This window comes from Podarcis melisellensis (assembly GCF_964234715.1).
Source record: "Podarcis melisellensis genome assembly, chromosome: 5".
Taxonomy (NCBI): domain Eukaryota; kingdom Metazoa; phylum Chordata; class Lepidosauria; order Squamata; family Lacertidae; genus Podarcis; species Podarcis melisellensis.
Window position 1 is genome coordinate 42,180,865 of NC_138537.1, and position 19,465 is coordinate 42,200,329.

The window sequence follows — 19,465 nt, forward strand, 5'->3', positions numbered from 1 at the left end:
CTCGGTTTTCAACGGCGCTTCCAGGCCTGACGGTCGTTAGGCGTTTGCCGTGTTCGAACAGGCCAATGGCTGCGCGGCCACGAGGCGGCGGCGGGTGGGACTATTTTGCAAACAGCCAATAGGCTTTTGCAGTTGAAGCGACCAATCGGAAGGCAAGGCGGCAGATATGAGATGGCGGCGGAGTCGGCTCTGAGGGGGAGAGGAGGAGAGAAACGAGTGGGCAGGTAGGTCGGTTGCTGTGTCCGCCGGGCGGGCCGAGGTTGCGTGGCCAGAAGACTTTGAGAAGCTGAAGTGGGTCAGGTGAGGGCGGGGTTGAGACAGAAACAAGGCATAGGGTATACGAGCCTTTCGCTGTGGTGCCTCAATCATTTGTGTGGCCTTGGGACGTGAGGCCTGTGGTCCTGCCTCTAGGGCAAGCTGTTTCATAGAGCGGAGGTGCGATGCTCTGAAGCCTATCCCGTCTGCTCTTGCTCTTTGCCCAGGGGCTGAGGAGAGCGAAGGAGGCGGATCTCCCTTCTCCCTCTAGACGCGCCTGGGCGAGGAGCAGAGACGGGAGTGAGTAAGGGGCGACATGACAGAAGAATCTGATAACATTACGCGTGGCATAACAGATAGAGGAAGGTTTTCTCCCTCTCTCAACACTAGGACGAGTGGCATCCAATGCAGCTGAATGCTGGAAGACATAGGACAGATGAAAGACGAGGTCATAATTGGTCAAATTATGGAACTCGCCCTGCCAGGAGGCAGTGATTGACACTAACCAGTATGGCTCGAAAAGAGGATTAGACAAATTCATGGAGGAGAGAGCTGTCAATGACTGCCAGCCATGATGTGGCTGTGCAATGCCTCCACAGTTGGAGGCAGCAGTGGTTCCAAATAGCAGTTGCTGGAAACTTCAGGAGGGAAGAGTAGGCTCACAGTGGTTTCCCACTGTGAGAACAGGTTGCTGGACTAGATCCAGCGGGCTTGTCTTATGTTCTTATGAAGGGAAATCCTAGTGATTTGGGACTGGGAAAGGTTTTGGGGTGGTTGTTGGGTGGGATGAAGGAGAGATACAGAGGATGTCAATGTTCCAATCTAGTTGACATGTGGTTCTTCTAGATATTTATTTTATTTATTGCATTTATATACAGTACCAGTTTTTTCTCCAAGGAGCTCCGGGTGATGTCCATGGTTCTTCCCCTTCCTCATTTTATCCTCAAAAGAAGCCCATAAGTAGGTTAGTGCTGAGAGACAGTGACTGGACAGTGTCACCCAGAGAGCTTAATGGCTGAGTGAGGAATTGAACCCTTAGTTTCCTAGGTTCTAGTCTGGCACTAGCCACTAGGCCACACTGTCTTTCCATGTGCCAGTGTGCACACCTAAAGTACAAAGTGTGGTTTTTCTGCCCTAATATCAAAGGAATAGTGTTCATACAGAGCTAATGTGGTGTATTGGTTAGTGTAGGACTAGAATCTGGGAGACCAGGCTTCATATCTCTGCTTGACTCACTGGGTGACTGTGGGCCAGTCAACCTCTCTCAGCACTAATCTCAGGCTTGTTGTGAGGCTAAAATGGGGAGAGGAAGAAGTATGTATGCCATCTTTAGCTCCTTGCAGAAAATGTGGGATGTAAATATATCAAGAAATAAATGCAATGTGTTAACAGGTTAATAATACAACCATTGCTACTTCAACCATTATTGGAACGATACATTTCAATACTATGCAAGAAACAAGTCAGAATAAAATTTCTTTTTTAAAATACATTTTATTAATTTTCCAGAAGACATTTCCAAAACAATTGGTTCCCCACTCCCCCAGAATGTGTCAAATTTTCCCATAAATCTATATGCATAATTGGTGGGTGTCACTCATCAGGGCATTTATTTGAATATTTTATAATGGGATGCCATATTGCAACAAAATATTGGTTGTATCATTCAGGTCGTGTATTCTCTTAGTTAGTTTCTCAGATAAAGCAAGTGTCCACATATTCTGTTTCCATTGTGTGGTGTGTAGATGATCAAGTCCTTTGCAGTCTTTTTTAATAGTTTCTTTTTGCTATGAGTAGTTGCGCCACTACTAAAAGAAAGGTGGTAAGTTCCATGTGTAATAAAATAAAAATTTCTATTCTATAAACATCCTCCTTGCTTTGTGAGCTTTTGATTTTTTTTTCAGGGCTTTAGCATGTTTATTCTTCGCATCCTGTAGGTTAAATGGCTTCTTTGCTCAAGCTTGCTGGAGTCTGCTGTAGAGTTAATAGTTTATTTTCTACTGTATTTTTCAGGGAGCACCAGTTCTTTTTTTTAGGAACTGCAGTTGGAGCAATTCTGTTTGATCTTACAGTGTAATCTTCAAAGTCATCCATTAGCTTAGGCCTTTGATACAGACAGCATGACTACGGCTCTGTTTGTAAGAAATGCCAAAATGAATGCTTAGTATTCATTTCTCCACAACAGGCATGTTTTATTAAGCAGTTGGTTCTTCCATAGTTTATTTTCTGACCACCTTTCACTGTTAAAAGGCCTTTCTTCGCAATCACTTTTAATCCCTTTATTCCTTGAAATATGGTCCTGCAACGCTCTAATATTGATCCTCTGGAAGTTGGAGATTACAGGAGGAAAGTTTTCTTAACACTTATTTTATGGCATGACCTTAAAGGGCTGCAATCCTTCAGATGCATGAAGTGTTATCCTGAGTTGCAGGTATATGTACACATAGTTGGTGAGGATTAAAATCAGAGGAAAATGAAATGCAAAAAGTATGAACAATAATAATTATTAGCTTCTCATTCTTCAAACAGTAGTTGATGATAGCACAAGCATCCTAGCACTGATACAAATATACCATGGTTCAAACCACAGATTACAATTTGTCAATATTTTATATGTTAAGCAGACACTGTTCTGTGCTTAATCAATTCTTATCAATATTTCCCCCCTGGGCCAATTGCTCCTTGCAATATCTTTTATTGTTAAATTAACTGTTCTACTTATTAATATCCCTCTGTACCTGCCGTGACTGAACAATCATCTTCTACTGTGGCCTTACCTCAAATGCTTGTGGGTGTTCTTCACCTTATTTATATTTATATGTATTTTATAGCCTACTCCACCCTGTAATCCCATGTTGAATTACATACAAGTAACATGCCTTGCCATATATTGAAGCATATCAAAGCAAGCAGCATCAGTAACAACACTGCAGTGGAATGCATATTCTTAATTAATCCTGTACCCCCAAAGACCTATGCAAAGAAGTGTGTCTTGACCCACTGACAATGTAGTTACAATAATACGGCCAGATGCATCTTAGAGGAAAAGCATGGCACAAGTTGGGGGCCACATCAAAGAAGGCCCTCCCACACTCTGTCATGGCCCAAACCACCTGTAGGATCTACACTGCAGACCTTAACACCCAGGCGAATCAGTACGTATTAGAGCTGCTCTTCAGATATTTCAGCTCCAAGTATTAGGTACTTAAGCACAGGGTCCTAAGCACCAAGTTAAAAGTTCTGGAAGCTGTCAGAGGCTCAGCCTTGTGCATGACTGAAAAAATATTATATGCTCCTATAAGAAGCCTAGATGTTGCTTCAGTTAAAGTGATCACATAATTCCATTAGTCTGTCTTTCTATTGAGCCCAGCTCCCCTTTGTTTTGCTATGGCACTAGATCAAAGTCCTTGAGGATTTTATTCCATTCACAAAAGTCTTCTCATTCATGTCATTGTCACTCATCCTTCCCCGCCCCAACCCCTTCATGAGCAAAACATTGCCCTTGCTAATTTGGTTTTTCTTCAGCCTTGGTAACAAAAACCAAATAATGTTTTCTTCCTTCTCCTGGACACCCGCTTTCTAATTGGACACAAAGAATAGAGGGGGTAAAGCAGCAACACTGAAGGTTATTGCACTGATGATTGCAATACTATTGAAATAAAAGCGGAGAATCCAAGCTGCAAAGCAAACAAGATTGCTCCCCCTGCCCACATCAGTAACTGCTCTTTTCTAATATTATGCAAACTGGGGGACTGGGCTGTACACATCCTCCTCCTCCTTTAACATGGCTGCAGTACAGGGCTTTTTCTATTGTGCATGACTGGGCTGTCTGAGAAGGGTTCTGATTGTATGTGCTGTCTCGCATTTCCATTTCATTAGCGTTAATAATAGGCAGGCATATTTTTGTGCGGGGGAGTGTTGCTGATAAAGTGACCTTTCAAAACTACAAAGCCCAGTAAAATGTAGCACGGAATAAGGGGGTTTAGAGCTGTTTCCAACTGTGAGGTCTCTAATCATAAAATTGGGTTGGATTTTAGTTGTCAGGGCAAGACAATAAATGGACTGCAAGCCCATTTCTTTGTTACAGTATGCCCCAAATGCATGGGGGATTAAAGAATTAAAACAAGGGGAAAGCTGTACTCAAAAGACCCTTCAGGCTGGTTTCAGATGAGAAAAAGGCAACAAGAAGAGATGGGATGTAACCTCTAATTATTTATGGTATTGTTTTCTTTTGATTGTTAGGTTTTTGAGAGTACCTAAAATAAAATTTAAAAATAAATTGGGTGGGGGAGACAACAAATGATGCCCCACGATCTTATGCAATGTTGCCCCACGATCTTATGCAATGTAGTTACACACTGGGGAATGAAAAACATGAAAAGGGGAGATTTTAAAAAGATTTCTTTTTATTAATTATTTTGATATTTTACTTGTAGCCAGCCTTTCACCAGCCCTTCTAACCAGGGCAGGTTAGAAAAATATCACAACTAAAAGAGTACAATTGTATTAAAACCTCAAAAAATATAACCACAAAATTCATCAGTAATGCAATTGACAAAACAACACCTCAGGATAGTAATTGAAGAGGAGGGAGGATATCCACTCAACCAAAGGTCTGCATAAAGAAAAGTAGAAATGTGGTAAGTCTAGATGGAGATGATGCATTAAAGGTTTCTAGTAACTGGGAATGGTGAAGTCAATGGAAGAAGTAAAAGATTTTGGGGTTAAGTGCTAAGGTTGCAAGCTTTTGGAAGTCTCCAGCAGTGAGTGACATCACATCCACCAGGTAGGGTAGGTAGGGCACAGTCATGAAGTCACCAAGGCAAAGACAAGAATTTTATGCAGAAGATGTGGAAGGAAAGTCTGTAGAGATGAGAGTTTATATATTGTGTGAATACACGCGCACACAGACACACCATGCATATACCCATAATATACTGGACATGAATGAGGGGAATATACCAGCATGAGTCCAAGAGCTATTTTCAACTGCGATGTCTAAACTATTGTGAGGGTTTGCTTAAAATTGAAGAAATCTTAAAAGTAATTGTTTAAAATCATGGGCAGAGTCTGTCAATGAATATGACAAGGACACTTTTCTCCATTCAGTGTTCAAGTCTGATGCAGGTGACATGACTAGCGTTCCATCTGTCACTTTCTGTGAGGTATGAAAAGTGGAGAAGAAGTTGGTTAGCCTGAGTTCTGCTTTGGCTCCATATCAAGGTTGATGCATTTGTGCCAAGAGGGCTAATAAATGAGTCTTTGTGTTGTTTAGTGTGCATGGAATTTGCATAGGCTGTGCTGGAGCAGGCAGATCTGTTTCTGAAAACAAGGAGCAAGTTCTTCTCGCTGTGTCTCTGCTTCCCAATGCCTCATCAGAAGCTTTCTGCACTTGTGTAAGCAATCTGACTTTCTGTGTTTATTAAGTAATAGGGGCTATCAGATTTCCTAGAAGTTTAGATTTGAAACCCTACAAATAGGTATTGCATGAATGACAGTCAAATTTAGTTCAGTGGATTTTCTTTAATGTTTAGATCATGACTGGGACACACGGGAGGGAAGGGTGAATAACTGGCATAGCTATTCTGTGGAGTGATCAGTTTTATTGGGTGAAGACACTAACTACTGCATTAAGCAAGTAGAGAGAAGTTGGATCTAATTAGATTACAATGTGTTTTGGACACAATGTACTTAGTGGGCTGACATGTATAAGGCAGCAGAATGTGCTGCAAGTGGGAGGTCAATCGACAATCATTCCCAGCTGCTTGAGCTGAACTGCTCCATCTTGTCCTCGGCTTGTTAAGCACGTCAAACTGCAGGGTAGTCTACCAAGCAGCACTGGAATCAGACTGCACTTGGCAGCCAACTCACCAAGTGGCTGGAGAAAGCGGTACTTCTCCATGCTTTGCTGCTTTTGGAGTGATTTTGCCAACTTAATTGCTCCAATTAAGAACCTACTGTCCAGTTACAACTCACCCCTAGGCTGGCACTGCAGCAGGGTATTACCTACAGGGGTAATCTTCGTAAAAATATCCCACTGCATCATGGCATTCAAGTGCATAAGAGATAATTTGGTTAAATTCATGTGACAGCCTTTCTTCCTGTGTGTCTTTAAATGTTTGACTTGCAACAAATTTTTCATAATACTTCACCTCAAAGAAAACAGATAATTATATTTGTTGAGTCCAACCGAACCCCCTCATAAAACAGGAATTTGCTCTCTTTGCATAGAGAGAAACCTGGCACAGAATGTCACATCTCAGAAGATGATGCAATCTCTACCTCAAATCTGTTCTAGATTATTTTCATACATGCTTAGTAATTTGGAATGTAAGTTAAATTGTTGGTCTTTTTGTTAAATATTTTGATTAGGATCTCAATACCAAACTTTGGCCAGTTATAAGGTCTTGCCCTCTGTAGGGTCTGATGTGTAATATGACAGGTGAGTGCATCCCTCAAACAGAGACCATGCTGAAGGACTATCTCCAGGTTGTACTTGATTGATTGCTAAATGATGTGCTATCTGGTCATCCCCACCTGACTTGATTTATACATGTTGTGCTGGTATCTACAGCAAGGATAAGAAGCCTCAGGCCCCGGGGACCAAATGTGGCCCTCCAAGCCTCTCTATTCAGCTCTCAGGATGGCCAAAGCCCATCACCAGCCCTGCATCCTCAAGTGCTTTTATCTGGGTTGAATCTATTCTTAATTATTGTAACATCACTTTATTGCCTTGCTGCAGAGCTGTGTGTGTGTGTGTGTGTGTTTTAGAAACTTTTACGTGGTGGATGTACCTTATTGTATAAAAAGTCACATACCTGCCTCTGGCTCTACCCTCCACTGGTATGTGACTCCCAGGAAGACTGTCCATGAGGGAATGCTGTCCTTGGGCTGAAATAGGTTCCCTACCCCAGATCTGCAGGTGGCTACTGCGTAGCTGAGTATTTTAGTTTGTGTTCAGGTATGTCTCCCAAAGTAATGTATCTTTGTTTCTCTCCCTAGTGATGCCATTTGCAGTTTAGTTATCTGCAATGACTCCTCCCTTCAACGGCATCAGATCATCTTCAATCCAGACTTCTTTGTGGAAAAGCTGCGACATGAGAAACCTGAGGCATTCACAGAGCTTGTGGTCAGTAACATCACCCGGCTGATTGACCTGCCTGGAGCAGAGCTAGCCCAGCTGATGGGACAGGAGGACCCTCAGTTGCCTGGCACATCCTCAGGGTTTTTCCGTTCCCTGATGTCTCTGAAACGCAAAGGTGAGCCTGATGTGTTGGCTAAGATTTTCCCCTTAATTTTTTGATGTTAAGCCTTGGTATCCTGGGTACAGCCTCTGCTAAGTGTCCCACATATGTGGCAACAACTCCAAGGAAGTATGTGAAAACCTTTCTGGTCCAAGTACAGTGCTGACCAGTCCCTTATCAAAAGAAAATAAGGGCAGTACAGGCAATTCTCATTTTACATGGGGGTTCAGTTCTGGACCCCTGCGTGTGTTGGCGTAGCGTGCATAAGCCCATTCTACTCCCACTCTGTTCCACCCCTGTTCTTCCCCTTTTCAGGAAATCTTTATGATGCTTCAGGGCTACTTCTGGGTTTGGCACTGTGTGCGTGATCATGCGTCATTCGGACAGAGCCAGTGTGGTATAATGGTTAAGAGCGGTAGTCTCGTAATCTGGGGAACTGGGTTCACGTCTCCGCTCCTCCACATGCAGCTGCTGGGTGACCTTGGGCCAGTCACACTTCTTTGAAGTCTCTCAGCCCCACTCACCTCACAGAGCGTTTGTTGTGGGGGAGGAAGGGAAAGGAGAATGTTAGCCGCTTTGAGACTCCTTAAAGGGAGTGAAAGGCAGGATATCAAATCCAAACTCTTCTTCTTCTGCTAAATCGGTCATTGCCTGTAAGACAATGACAATGTTTATTTAAATACTTGATTTACACAAGGGGTGGGAAACCTGTGGCCCTAAGATGCTGCTGGACTCAAAGTCGCATCAGTCCCAGGCAGCATGGCCAGTGATGATCAGGGATGATGGGAATTGTAGTCATCAATATTTGGAAGGCCACAGGTTCTCCACTCATAGTTTTCTTTATCATCCCTTTCAATTCCATTCTTATGGAGGACAAAGCTCTTGTTTTGGCAGCCATAATGGTGCCACCCATGCTAGAAGGTAGTATATGCATCTTTATTTTTTTTAAAGCAGGTTAAAAAAAAAAGTCCCGAAACAGAAAGGGGAAAACTGCATAGGTGTGTGCTTCTATGGAGGGTGGGAAGAGGAGGTGGAAAGCAGCAGAGAGTGAGGAGGGTGTGGTGTGCAAAGATGCCTGCCCACATGAGATCCACTTTTGGGGGTAGTTTACTACATACAGCTGCAATAGTAACGGACTGTGCCTCTTGTTTCATCTGGAATAGGAGAGCTGGGGAGAGACCTTAGCTTGGTGACAGAGCATGCACTTTGCATTTGGAAGGTTCCACATATAATCCCTGGCTTCTACAGTTAAAACTAATGTGCAAAATGTTTGCCTGAAATCCTAGACATCTGCTGCCAGCCAGACAAATAGTCTACTCTGATCTAGATGAGCAAATAGTCTGAACAGTGTAGTCTATGCCTTATATCTTACCTAGAAAAGCAATCACTAGTTCAGCTGTCAACTGGTGTACCTTCTTCCTCCCATTGTGCTGCCTACACTTTTGGGTGTGCCAGGTTTGGATGAATGTTGTGCTCCCACCCATACTTGTAAAACATTTATGTTTAATTCTTTGGTCAGCTGGTCATTCTGTGCTACTAGCAGGCAAGAGGATTCCTATAGCTATACTCTCCTGCTTCAGCTGGCTCTCAGTCTCGGTTCCCTTTGAAGATACCCTTATTTGTATCTCCTCTTCAAAGTCTTAACTGGACCTATGTACAGTAGCTGCTAAGAGCAATGTTCCTATGGTGTTGCTTAGAGATGCTGAACAAGGAAACAGTCACTTAAGTTGGGAGAAAAATCTGGTAGACAACCAGCCTTGGACTCTCAACCTGCATTTCTACTTGTTTCTTTTCTGGCAAATTTATTTTGCTGGAAGACGATCAGAGTGGCTGGGGCAACCCAATCAGATGGGTGGCATATTATTATTATTACTAATTACTATTCATCTTCATCATCATCTAGGGATATATTCCTTCCAAACTGAATTAAAATATACAGCCCTTATTTCCCACTGCAATATAACTTACAAAGGTTTCCATCTTGCCCTGGCAACAAAATAATTAACGTCACATTTAAAGGATGAAATGTGAGATTGCTTGAACAATCCTTTACCTGCCTAAATATGACTACAAATATCAGCCCAAATATCTAAGATGTAGTTTTTATACAGATGTTCTATGCCCTAGGAATATTGGGGTGGGAGGGAGTAGGCTTAATGAATGAATGAAAGAATGAAGAACCTTTGGGTTGGGGGGATGAAAACATGCAGGGTGATGTATAACGCTGGAGAGAAGAGGGATTAATTACTGGAAGGTGAATGATAAAGTTTTGGGTGGAAGAAGGATTTTAGATATGAGCAATAATTTTGCATGGTGTGTAACTGGACGTGCGCACATGTCATGTGGCCCTTGAAGAGGTGTCCAGCCCTCAATGCCAAATAAAGTTAGCCACCCTGTTCTGGGGTATTTCCCTGTAGTGGGGAGGGGATCCTTGGATAGCTTGTCCCTCCCCACTTGCTCCACTGGGCAGAATTATTCAAATGAGATAGCTCGTACCTTCCAGTGGGATGGTGACCCCTCCAGTTCCTTCCTGTCTAGCTCCTTGTGCAGGAAGAATGTCATGGGACTGGCAAATTGATTCCCTTTGTGGCCATGTATCAAAATTCATTTTTACTTTAATGCCAATCACATATTGGAAGTTACCATGTTTTTCTATTCCCCTTTAAAGCTGCTAAATGTATATGGCAGTGTTCTGCTAATGCTTCCTCCCACCCCTCCTCCGCCATGTGCTCCCCACACTCTCCCCAGAACTGCTCCAGAGAATTGAGGGAACACAGTGAACAGAATTTGGGGCATGTGAGGAGAGAAGAGAAACATCAGCCTACTGGTATCTAAATGGAGTTCCATGTGCTGAGGCTGTGTCCCTATGAATTCCAGATGATGGAGACAAATAGGGAAGATTATCATTGCTATGAAATGTTCAATTAGGCCTGCTGGAAACAGAATGCTTGTCAAGATGGACTTCGGGTTTGCTCCAGGAAGTTAGTTTTTATATATTGCCTATCCTTCTGTGGAATATGTTCCTTTGGGTCATTTTGAAACAGATCCAAGTTTAGAAAACCTGTATCTGTTTTACAGCATACTTTCCTTCCCAGATCACAGTAAGCGTTTTTTTGTTTGCTTTTTTTAAAACCTGAGGAGTTGCATTTGCAAGAGAAAGGGTCGAAGTGAACACACAGTGAACTGGGGCTTTTTAATTCTGCCTTTTCAGTATAGTATGGAAATGCTTGCACATTTCTGGGTCTCACAACAGTTGATGATGTTGGCTACTCATTATCTCCTCCTTTTCATCTCTAGAGAAAGGGGTGGTTTTTGGAGCTCCACTGACTGAAGAAGGTATTGCTCAAATATCTCAACTGATAGAATATCTGCATAAGAGTAAGTGGCTTGTGGTTTCCTTTCAGTCGTTGTTTAGTCAAGGATAGTGGACTGGCCTGGGGACACATATTTAACTCATTTCTGAGCTGAGGAAGTCCTAGGAGCTATGTGATTCTAGACACTAACCTTTTCCTCCACCCCCCCATATCAAATGTTTAGTGATTCTTTTTGCACTAGACCTCTGTAGGATGTTCAGATAATGTGGCAGGAAGAAAAGGAAGGTATAAAAGGTTAAGAAGCTTTGTCAATATACTAGAAGAGGACAACATTTTATCTAACATATTCTTGATACCCCTCTTGTCTTTCTTCTCATGGTGCAGATCTGCGGGTGGAAGGCTTGTTCCGAGTGCCAGGAAACAGTACCAGGCAGCAGAACCTGAAAGAAGCCTTGAACAGTGGGACAGAAATTGACTTGGATTCAGGAGAGTTTCACTCCAATGATGTAGCCACTCTGCTGAAGATGTTCTTGGGAGAATTACCAGAGCCTTTGTTGACCCATAAACATTTCCATGCACACCTCAAAATTTCAGGTGAGTCAGCCTTGGAGGGAAGTGGGAACCAGCCCACAGGATGTTAGCATCAATAATTTGGCGTTTGCCTTGTTCAGTGATAAAGCTGTTGGGTTAGGATCAGAGAAAGGCCTACTTTCTCTGCCCATGTCATAATAGAAATATATAAGCATGAAATCTTTGGGATTTCTGATTTATGCTGAGGAAAAAAAGAGTGCAAAGGAGTGTGATGGCAAGTTGGGAATGGGCAGTTGATAAAATAGTGTATAGTTTCCTGAAATGTGTGTGCAGATGAAGTTTCTTGAGATGTTTTCCTGTTACTAGATCTGATGCTGTTGGATGACAAGGGCAACAAGACCAACATACCCGATAAGCAGCGTCAGATTGAAGCACTGCAGCTCCTCTTCTTGATCCTGCCAGCCCCCAATCGCAGCCTGCTCAAATTGCTGTTGGATCTGCTTTATCAGACAGCCAAAAAGCAGGACAGGAACAAGATGTCAGCTCATAACCTGGCTCTTATGTTTTCACCTCACATTTTGTGGCCTCGAAATGTAAGTGATGTTACATTTTTAGGCAGCAGTACAAAAAACCAGGCTGGGAAGGAGTTCGTCTGTCCTATCCCAGCTTGGCTGCTGTGTCCTAACTCCTGAAAATAACTCCCTACCTCTACCAGGGATCTTGCATCTTACCTACACTCTCCTAACAATTCTGCTTTGGTGTTTTCCACTATTGCCAGGTGACTGCCAGTGACCTACAGGAAAACATTCCCAAGCTAAATAACGGGATGGCTTTTATGATCAAGCACTCGCAGAAGCTCTTCAAGGTAGGTGCTTCAAAAGGAAGGGACAATCTCTATCTCTCTTTCAGTATCTGCTTAGCAAATGTGTCAGGCTGTCCCCTCCTGGGGGAAAATATGTTCTGTGCACAGTCCTGACACTGTCAAGCCTGACATCTTTTTATCTATTACTTCCTTGGAGGTGCTGTGTACTGTGCCTGCTCCCTTTGCTGGGTAGATCACAAGTGGCACTGATATGTGAAAACAAGGCCTCCTATTAAATTGGCAGGATATCCTGCACATGTGAGTGTCCTTGTAGTTACCGTGCCAAACTCTGCCTTAACCAGACAGTGCCCCTTTCCTGATCAGTTACTATCATGGTCTCTGAGGCTGCTCTTTGGGTCCTCATCTGTCCCTCTTTGCCATTTAGCTTAATAAATACCCCTATTAATGGCTAAAATCTCTAGAAAACTAGGCAGGTTCACATTTAATTGTCAAAAAGTGAGACTCCTAAAGCATCTGGTAGCATACAACATATCTGAGATGATAAAGGACTGAATGTTTGCCCTGGGTGACCCTCCTACCTATAAAGGAAGCACGCTTCAGAAGATTTTGCATGGATTACATTCAAAGATGAAGTTGCTGGTCTGGCGGGGTGAGTGCCTGGAGCAACTGCTATAGGATGGAACCTCAAAGTTGGGGAGACTTTGGCTTAATTGTGTCTGACTCCTTCTGTTTCACTCTCAAGGCTCCCTCATATATCCGGGAATGTGCAAGGCTGCATTACTTGGACTCCAGAACACATGCCTCAAAGGTAAGAGCAGTCCATGACATTGGTCATGAAAGGGAGCACCCAACATGGGCACCAGCAGGTCAGCAAACTGATAACTAAAACAGTCTTGTCATGAGAATTTCCAATAAGGGATTCTTTGGGGGAAATCTATTCCTTAGGAAGGCAGAAAAGACGTAATTCGACCCCAATTTTGTCACTTGGACTGCTACATATCCCCTCTATTAAAATGTGTTCTAGTTAGGCTAAAATTCTAGAGAATGGAACAAATTCTCATTTAACTGTCAAAAATAGAACAACATTATTATAGCACATGCATATTTTGGGGGGAGAGGAAAAGATCGAGCCCTCAGCTGTTCACCCAGGTCTGACTTTGCTACTGGATATGAAGCTCAGACTGCCTTTATTAGTGTGATGAAAGGCAAGATAGCTTTCATTGGGAGTGGGGTGCTAATGGTCTTTATAGGACAAAACAGCCCGAAGTGCAGAGGGTTCTTTTGAATTTTTGCAGGATGACTTGGACTTGCCTGTGCCCCGGAATTTCAAGGACTTCCAGCTTCTGAAATTCAAGAAGCGAGGACTGGTGGATCCCTCTGCCCACCAAGAAGACACACAGCAACATACAGAAGAAGCACTGAAAGAGCTATTCCACCATGTTCATAATATGCCAGACTCTGCCAAGAAAAAGAAGCTCATTCAACAGGTAGAAGGGAGACTTGGGTAACTGACTGGAGCAAAGAGGCATGAATGGGGCTTTGTGCTTGGAATGGAAACCAGGATCAATCTTTGGGATAGATGGGCAATGCTGCAGAGTTAATTATGCTATAAAGTGTGTGTTCTAGTTTCAGAAGCACCCTGAAGCTCTCACTCCTCAGGCAGGTGTACCCACACCCCGGACCCAGAAGCGGGCTCGCACTCGTTCCTTCAGTGGCTTAATCAAGGTATGGCTCTTTCTACCATTAACAATAACTTCAGCTGCAGTGGTGCTGCTCAAGTTACTTCTCGCTGGTGTATGTATTGGGCATATTGTCTGCTGTCCAAATGCATAAGCTTTCTGATGGTATGGGGTGTACATATTCAGGCTTCCATAAATAAACCCTATTCTGTTCTGTTGCCTTTTTCTTTCCGTTCCCCAGTCACAATCCCAGTGTTTTCCTTTTCTTCATACAGCGTAAGGTGCTGGGGAGTCAAGGGTCTTTGGATAAAAAAGGGAAGGATGCAGTTTTGGAATCAGCGGGCATGAAAGAGCAGAAGCACGGCAGCAAGGAAAATGTTAGCATGGTAAGGCCAGCTGGAAGAACAATCACTGTGCACTCATAATGGGGTTGGTTCATGAAGGGGGTTGGTGCTAGCTATTGCCTGCAGTTTATATCTGTCTGCACTGATGTGGCGCCCTAAATTATCCTGAGCACAACAGGAAGTCTGGGAATAAGCCTAAAGCTCTAGATGCATCATTCACATGACTAACGGAGCAGCCCTAAGCTGTGTTGGTGCTGGGCCTGGAATATGCCACTGCTATGCGAGTGGAATGGCTACTAAATGCAGTACCTGCTCAACCCTGGACATGAGTGGGGAATGGAGGGAAGACACACCAGCCATGACCCCAACTTCCTTGGAAACACTGCTATTGTCCACCAGTTTCAGAATGTGGTAGAAATGATACCTCCCACGCTGCCCAGAAACAAAGAGAGCCAAACCACACTGGCAGGCTTGTGAGTGGAGCCATGCTAGCTACGACCATGCTTCCTCAATACACAGCATCCCAACATGTGAGCCTCAGTAGCAGAGCTCCCAAGAGGCCCCAGGCAGCCTTGTAGGAAGGGATCCAGCACTTCAAATACCCCACCCCACATAGTTGCACACCAGCCTCAGATCCCTGGCAGCTCATAGAACCAACCCCCAACCACCCTGTGCCTGATGGCTCTGCCTTCTGGGTAGCATCCCATCCCTCACTGACTGCCTCATATCCCCTGGCAGCAACACTCATCCCCTTGGTGCATTCTCAGTGACCCATCTGTGGAGCCAGAGGAAACAGGAAGTGAGGGAGCCCAAGTCACATCCAACCTCCCTACCCACCCTCCTTCCAAGAGTTGCATCCTAAAGCCACTTGAACCTGATTCAATACTTATGGAACATTGATTTTTTTTATTGAATGGCACCTGACAGAGTGGATCTGAAAAGATAAAGAGGCATGTACATGGTTACTGACCAATCATCCCAGCAGAGTTTTTGTGCTGAGTGGCCAACCCTACAAAGGAGCAACTGGAAGGGAATTTTTCTGTGCCATGTTTGGTATAAAGTGTTGGTGTTGATGTTGACATGGATGTGTATTGAAGGGGTACGGGATCCAGCATAAGTGCTGCTTGTCTCTGTTGCCCATAGCTGTGACACTTTCCAGATACGTATGTCACTGGCTGAGCGTTCTGCCAGCATATCTGTTATGGCAGTGACACATGTGGCATTCTTCCAGTGCAGCAGGGTTTCCACTGAATCCTGTAGCCCCTGACCCAGTGTAGGAGTGAGCCCTAAGCCCATCTGCCCTGCTGCTCTTAGGCAGTTGAACTCTTTCTTTCCCAGTGTAACAAAAGGCTGTTTCTTTCCTTTCCAAATCTGGGGAATTGAACTTGATGCCTCTGCTCCTATTGGCTGATGGCCATTTTTGCATTTGGATGCTCCTTCCTTCTGAATTAAGGCTTCATATTTTTTTCTGGAGCAGCTTAATTTCCAGAAGTTTGGCAGACAAGTGTGTGACACGGCAGGCTAGTAAATCTATGCAGCATGAGTAAGATCATGTTAGAAGTTGACTTGAATTTAGGCAGGCCAGTTGCTGGCAACTGAACCATCCTATCTTAGAGAGTGACAGCAAGGTTCAGAGGTTAGAGTTTTCTCATCTTCCCTAGTTACAGAAACCTGCTTCCTCTCCAGCCATCAATGTGATTTGAGCAAGTCTTAGGTCCCCTGAGGACAGGAAAGGGGAGTTCAATTCTGTATGTATACATTACTATGTATAAGCAGCAGCAGCAGCAGCAGCTTGCAATCTCATGTTCTCCTTTTTGGTATGAAGCCTGTGGACTTACCAAACTGCCTTTTGGAAGAATAGAATCATAGAATTGTAGAGGGGGAAGGAATCCCAAGGGTCATCTGGTCCAGCTCCATGCAATGCAGTTATCCTGCCCACAGCCACCCCTGGGTGGGCCTGAACCATCAACCTCTGGTTAACATCCAGACACATTGACCCATTGCATCACAGAGGCTGCAAAGATTCTTTTTAAGTGTGTGATGTGTGTCTATAGCTTGATGCCTAAACTCATTGACAAGAAGTGACCAAGAAGCTGCTGTCAGGATGGTTAACTTTTATCTGACAGATAAAACTAGTGAATAGATTTAAAGTGTTAATGTTAGTCCTCAAACTGCCTTGAGTAGGCTATTTCTGTTGGCAGCATCCGTGAATGAAAGGAAGATGTGCAGAGAAGCAATCAAGCTAGAAGAGTGGGTTAAAATGGTCCTTAGCCTTAAATCTGGTCTTCTCAACAGGAAGCAGAGGTGTAATGTGGCGAAATGTGTCGGTGGCTTCCTTTCCTTTCCTAATGCTTGCAAGCACAGCTCAGTACAAATGTACTAATTATTCTCCTTCTGGTACAGGACTCCCGTAAATATACTCGATTCCATGGTTCCTCGACAAAGGAGTCTTCCATTTGAAGATCCACTCAATGGTCGGTCTCTCTCTTTATATCAGTATCTATCTACACACAGCAAAGACTTGCAGCTCTGTGGATAATGCCTGCTACTCCCAAGCTGTGAGTCAGGACTCGCTTATCCCTCTAACCTCACTTATTGGAGCCTGGCCTACAACTGTGTGTCTGCCAGAATAACAGACTCTTCCATTGAACATGAGGAAACCACTATTCAACCACTTGTCTAGCCTGAGAATGGACTGGACAGTATCTGCAGTATAGCCTCTCTTTGGAGAGGTTGCTTTGTATGCCTTGTTCTCTCAGCTGTCCATCTTTCTAACAGTTCTTTGGGACTTGGCTTACACTGTCCTGTTTTGTGGCTGGTGTTTGTTTGTTTGTTTTTTGATTTTGGCTTTTAGTGTGTACGCACACTGTTTCTTTTACCCCTGCAATTCCCATTAGCATCCACAGTAGAGTCAAGCTTTCAGATCCCCTTGGCAGCTAGGCTCATCTCAGCCTCTCTTTGTATGGAAGTCTCTCTGTTGTGGTTACTGATGGGATTTGAGAAGTAGCTGTGCTCTTAGCTGCCTCTCCCAGATTGCAGGGATCTCCCTCAGGCCTGTGGCTCATCTGTCACAAATCCCAGCGTCGGACGTATCCGAACTTAGACATCTTAAACCAGGGATGCAGGGAGCCTGTGGCACTCCAGATGTTGTTGGATTCAGTCTCCAGTTAGCCCAGCCAGCATGTCCTATTCTTGGGGATGATTGGGAGTTGTAGTCCAGCAATATCCCTCATTTAAGAGCAGCGGTAGCAGGAAAGAATTTCTGCAAACTGCCCCTTTAAAAAAATAGAGCCCAAGGGCTCCTTGCCTGAATTCTAGCATGTCTGCTGAATCACCTGCAATGTGATTACATCTTTCTCCCCTCAAAGGCCGCCAGTTCTGTTGCCACAGACACTTGCCTTCCGCCTGCTACAATTATTCTTCCATCAGCGCTGATTGCCAAGACAGCGTTTTGGCTGAGGCTCTGCCTGATGGAGTCTGTTTCACTGCCCCCTACCTGTCACATTCCCATTGTCTGTGGCCCAGGCTCTGACGTACGTTGCTTAGGCAGGACAGGGGGCTGACAGTTTAATGACTAACAATCTGCTGAAAATGCACTGGAAGAGACGAACTTGCAAATACAGAAGGCTAACTGACTTGCTCCTTGGAAAGGAGGAGAGGCTGTCAAGATGAATAAAAGAAATGTTCCTGTTTCCTTCCATCAACGAGAAGAGGGCAGGTGGGAGGGTAGTGCAATGCTATAGCAATACTGCTATTTGCAGCTCTGTATTTGCTAAGCTTTCCCCTGCACCTAAAGGAACAAGTGTCTGTCTGGGTCAGGGGTGGTGAACCTGTGGCCCTCCAAGTTGTGTTGGACAAAACGCCTATTAAAACTCCCTATTACCAGTACACTGTCATCAGCCCCAGCTAATGTGGCTGAGTTGAACAACATCTGGAGGGCCACTTACTATTCCTGATAACTGGCTTCTGCCTTAGTCTCAGATAGATTCGGCTCAAAGGCTTTTGCAAAGGCACTGTATATTTGAATTTCCTAAATATGTGAGGATTGAGCTTCTTTTTATTATTCTAAAAAGACTGTCGTAAATCTGTGTCAGGGACCCTGTCAAATGGTCTTCTGATGTGTAGAGATGTATACACCCCTGTTAAAGCAGGTATGGGGAACCTGTGGCCTTGCAGGTGGTGTTCAACTCAACCTCTTGTCACCCACAACAAGTAGCCATATGGTCTGGAGCTGATAAAGAGTTTGGGGTCCGACCACATCTGGAGACTCACAGGTTAGCTGCTTCTATGTTCCTCATCTCCCCAACATTGAAGCTGGTATGTAGCTTCAACCAAAGAAGTAGAAAACTGCTAACACTTGGGAGGTCATAGGCAAGACTGAAAAGTGCCAAAAAAAATGTCAGGGGAAGCAATCATAGTGGGCAAAACCAGTTTCGGTTACTCTAGATCTTAAGCTTGGGTCATTCAAATCTTAGCGGTATTGTAAGTGAAAGCAGGACTGCCCCCATTGTTGTGTCAGCGTTGCTTGTGCAGGTTCTCTGACTGCCCCCAATGTTTTTCATGTTTTACTGTTCTCTTAACTTATCCTTATGTGGACAACCTTTACTTATTTATGCAATGTAGTGATGTAAGTAAAATAATATGTTGTTTCTTGTGGTGTATTGCCCTCTGTTAATGTGAAAATCCTACATTAAATACTGGTGGTTATTGGTGCCTTCTTAACAGACTCTTGGCTAATTTTATTTTTTATGCAGAATGGAGATCGGATTTAAGAGACGGAGAGTCTGTTACCATAAATATAATGACTTTAAAAGTGTGTGCTTCTGGAGCTGGGCTTGACCAGGGGACTCCTGTGCCCGTTCCCTTCCAACTATCAACAACCCACTTCTTTTCCTCTTGCTCTTTCCCATGATTCTATATTCTTCCCATTACTGGCCCATCATTCCACAATGGAATAGAAAGTGGGCATCACACTAGTCCTCATAGACATTGTAAAATGGAAGGTCCTCCATTCTGTTATTGGAGGACAACTCTCATCTGCTGTAGCCAGCACAGCCGGTGGTCAGGGCTGATGGGCATGGTGGTCCACTAACAGCTAGAGGGTCACTGGTTCCCCATCCTCTGTAGAAGGGCTTCTGAAAAGACATTTGAGAAAAGAGGGAGCCTGTATTAGATGATCACTATGGAAAGAAGGTTCTTCCCACGGACTGAGTTAATGGAGTAGAGAACCAAGACAACAATGCAGTCAGAATCCACCCCACTTCTCCACAAGGCT

The 19,465-nt window shown here is 44.0% G+C and overlaps 1 protein-coding gene across 4 annotated transcripts; it reads left to right on the plus strand.

Moving 5' to 3' along the window:
* Nucleotides 1-74: 74 nt before the first annotated feature.
* On the plus strand, nucleotides 75-18,912 carry ARHGAP19 (Rho GTPase activating protein 19). Of its 4 annotated transcripts, XM_081911968.1 has the most exons (13): nucleotides 153-224; nucleotides 4,692-4,895; nucleotides 5,551-5,651; nucleotides 7,258-7,514; nucleotides 10,797-10,877; nucleotides 11,198-11,407; nucleotides 11,711-11,937; nucleotides 12,123-12,209; nucleotides 12,910-12,975; nucleotides 13,463-13,654; nucleotides 13,794-13,892; nucleotides 14,122-14,232; nucleotides 16,594-18,912. In XM_081911968.1, the coding sequence occupies exons 3-13, from the start codon at nucleotides 5,623-5,625 to the stop codon at nucleotides 16,648-16,650; spliced, it is 1,416 nt and encodes a 471-aa protein (XP_081768094.1). In that variant the 5' UTR covers nucleotides 153-224; nucleotides 4,692-4,895; nucleotides 5,551-5,622; the 3' UTR covers nucleotides 16,651-18,912. The 4 variants fall into 4 exon arrangements, with proteins under 4 accessions (XP_081768093.1, XP_081768094.1, XP_081768096.1 ...); XM_081911970.1 differs by lacking the exon at nucleotides 5,551-5,651; XM_081911967.1 differs by lacking the exons at nucleotides 4,692-4,895; nucleotides 5,551-5,651 and having other exon boundaries at nucleotides 75-224.
* The last annotated feature ends 553 nt before the right edge of the window (nucleotides 18,913-19,465 follow it).

Bases quoted from the DNA above. Each gene is read 5' to 3' on its own strand.
- ARHGAP19 (XM_081911967.1), top strand. From the start codon at position 172: ATGGCGGCGGAGTCGGCTCTGAGGGGGAGAGGAGGAGAGAAACGAGTG. The intron at 10,878-11,197 runs GTAAGTGGCTTG...CTCATGGTGCAG, and splicing joins GATAGAATATCTGCATAAGA to ATCTGCGGGTGGAAGGCTTG. The intron at 12,210-12,909 runs GTAGGTGCTTCA...TTCACTCTCAAG, and splicing joins ACTCGCAGAAGCTCTTCAAG to GCTCCCTCATATATCCGGGA.